We start from the raw sequence: 2,596 nt of genomic DNA, 5'->3' as shown, positions 1-2,596 counted from the left end.
AAGTCCGGAAATGCGATGGTAACTCAGAAGTGACTTTTCAGTACTAAACATTACTAAACTTTTGATGTTAATTACTGCTGCTGTCAGGCAAGACAGATTGTTGGCTGTTGCTTCTTCTAGGACTCACAAATCATCGGTTACCAGCGCGCTGACTTTGATGGTTTTTTGCTAGAGCCATAATCTTCTTATCATTTTGACCAAAACATAATTTGAATGTTGACATTTCTAATGTAATTGTTTAAGCCAGGAAAAAAAGAAATTAACATTTTATTAGATGACAAACAATTAAATTAAAACATAAAAATCAACTTAAACATAGAGATAAATCAATAAATAGAGAAATGTTTATTCGTTCTATTTCAAACATCCATGAGCAGCATAATATGCCACAGTACTGTTTATCCTTTTCAATGATAAGTTATGCTGCCTTGGGCAACATGGCAAGTTTGTCTCTGTCGCCCAATTTGGTGCATGTGTATTTACAGTATGAGTATGCGAAAATCTATCCACAAACACATAAGTTATACCGGAACGTTTATAGTTTCCCCTGATGTTTTTCCGCGAGAATTCTTCGCCTGCAGGCTGTTACTAATGCACATAAACGTTAGTGCAACACATGCAGTACAAAACGCCGCAAGAAGAGGTAGCTTATAACCGGAGGTAACGTCACGAATGTAACCTGCAAAAACGTGTTTATTTAAAGAAATAAAATGCATATTCATGCATACTTTCATATAGGAAGTTATTTTTAATGTATGTGTTACTGAATTTAAAGATATGTTCACAATAACTTATACAATTAAATTGCATGCATACCACACACACATATTCCCAAATATTTGTGTTATCATTACCTGCTACAGGACCCGATATTGCAGTTCCGATCCCGTTCACTGTACAAATAATTCCGATGGCGTTCCCCAAATGCTTTATTCCAACGAGACTTGCAGTTGTCACATTGAGCGATGCTACCAGTATTCCAATTGCAAAACCTGTCACACAAGATGACAAAATCAACAGACCTATGCCAGGTACGAACACAGCGCACAAAATACCTATACCGAGTAGAACACAGGCAATGATTGGAACACCAAGGGTAGTCATTCCTGGTATTTTCATTATGAAGCCGGGACTCAATCGGCCAAGACCGCCACACAGATTGAGTGCTATAAGACCAAAGGAAGCTTCTTTCTTAGTTGAACCTCTGTCTTGGTATAAATCAACGATGAAAACAGTGAAAATGTTAATGATAGGCAATTAAAATGTTCCGAAAAAGACAATGTATACTGCTACGTAGTGTTAGGTCAGTTGATTTGGGTCCGGTTAGAACATTATTATTGAGACAGTCCACTGTCTGCATAGTGCCATTGACATCTGCATTTGATTTTGTTTCTGTGCGTGTCTGGTCATCTGCTCGATCTGATGCAATGTCGTCAATTTTGAATCTGGAGTTGTCGTAGGCGACCCTGATATCGGGCACTGTAACAACACTGACGTTTATACGATTGATCTCTTTGTGATGACCGGTGGTAGCAGTTTGTTTAGTTTTAAAGTTTGGTTGTTCAACAGGTTCCCAAAGTATGACCAACGCAAATGTATTCAATGACACGGCACCACAAATCAAGAATATTCCTGGATATCCATACAGATCGCTGAAATTTGAAAAGTGTATCTCATATTTGTATGTAGGTAATAAGTTTTTACACAGAATTTGAATTTTAATTGTGCAAAATATATAATTGTGCTTTTCAGTAAAAACAAACAATTAGGAAATCTTACCTGACCTGTGTTATAACATTTAATACCTACTTACTCTAACCAAGAAATAATAAAAGGGTAGATAGATCCTCCCGTTGCTGACCCCGTCGATAAAACTGACAAAATGACAAGCAACTGTCCATGGCCATCAAAATGTTTGGCCGTTACCGAAACGGACGATATAAGAAGCGGCGACATTCCCAAACCTGAAATTAAATTTGACGCATTGACTAACAAGTATTTAATTTGATGTTGTTGTTTTTATTTCTAATATGTTATCGCGTCTAGAGAAATGTTCATATGATAATTTTGTTCCCAAGTACACATAAAGTGAAACTTGTGCTGCACAACGCGGTCCATTATTTATGGCGATAAACCAAATGCCAAACAGCGATATATAAAAATAATGCACTTAATAAGACACACGCGTACATAAAAACGCACAAACATGAAAAACTGGGCCATCGACTCGGAACGGTCAATGCAAAAGTCATTTGAATGCACGCATATGACTGTTTTTGTTGCTTGTTATTTCCGGTGCTGTGTCTAGTGCTTTTGTATTGTGTCTTTTTGGCTCTTTCTCACTTGCCATAAATAAAGCATCCTGGGCTATAATAAGGTTTCTCTCCTGCTGTTTCAAAGCTTAACTTTACATTCTGGCCGTGCTCTGTGAAAAGAGACTTTCAATGCATGTGTGTAAAGTGCCGTCCCAGATTAGCCTGTGCAGTCCGCTCAGGCTTATCAGGGACGACACTTTCAGCCTAAACTGGATTTTTGCTAAGAAGAGCATTTCTTTAAACGAAAAATACCATAAAAGCGCACATGTATTAAACCCCAT

The 2,596-nt window shown here is 37.6% G+C and overlaps 1 protein-coding gene across 1 annotated transcript; it reads right to left on the bottom strand.

The window, feature by feature from the left end:
• Positions 1–357: 357 nt before the first annotated feature.
• LOC127853939 (monocarboxylate transporter 14-like) lies at positions 358–2,350 on the bottom strand. The gene is made up of 5 exons (XM_052388846.1): positions 2,344–2,350; positions 1,814–1,964; positions 1,277–1,652; positions 855–1,236; positions 358–679 (listed from the first exon to the last, which is right to left on the bottom strand). The coding sequence occupies exons 1-5, from the start codon at positions 2,348–2,350 to the stop codon at positions 522–524; spliced, it is 1,074 nt and encodes a 357-aa protein (XP_052244806.1). The 3' UTR covers positions 358–521.
• Positions 2,351–2,596: the final 246 nt, after the last annotated feature.

The sequence above is a fragment of the Dreissena polymorpha genome, chromosome 1 (assembly GCF_020536995.1).
Source record: "Dreissena polymorpha isolate Duluth1 chromosome 1, UMN_Dpol_1.0, whole genome shotgun sequence".
Taxonomy (NCBI): Eukaryota; Metazoa; Mollusca; class Bivalvia; order Myida; family Dreissenidae; genus Dreissena; species Dreissena polymorpha.
The sequence above is the reverse complement of the archived record's forward strand: the minus strand, read 5'-3'. Positions and strand labels throughout refer to the sequence as shown.

Coding starts and splice junctions, on each gene's coding strand:
- LOC127853939 (XM_052388846.1), bottom strand. Junction 1,237..1,276: donor TACGTAGCAGTATACATTGT/CTTTTTCGGAAC, acceptor ATTAACATTTTC/ACTGTTTTCATCGTTGATTT. Junction 680..854: donor AATATCGGGTCCTGTAGCAG/GTAATGATAACA, acceptor ACGTTTTTGCAG/GTTACATTCGTGACGTTACC.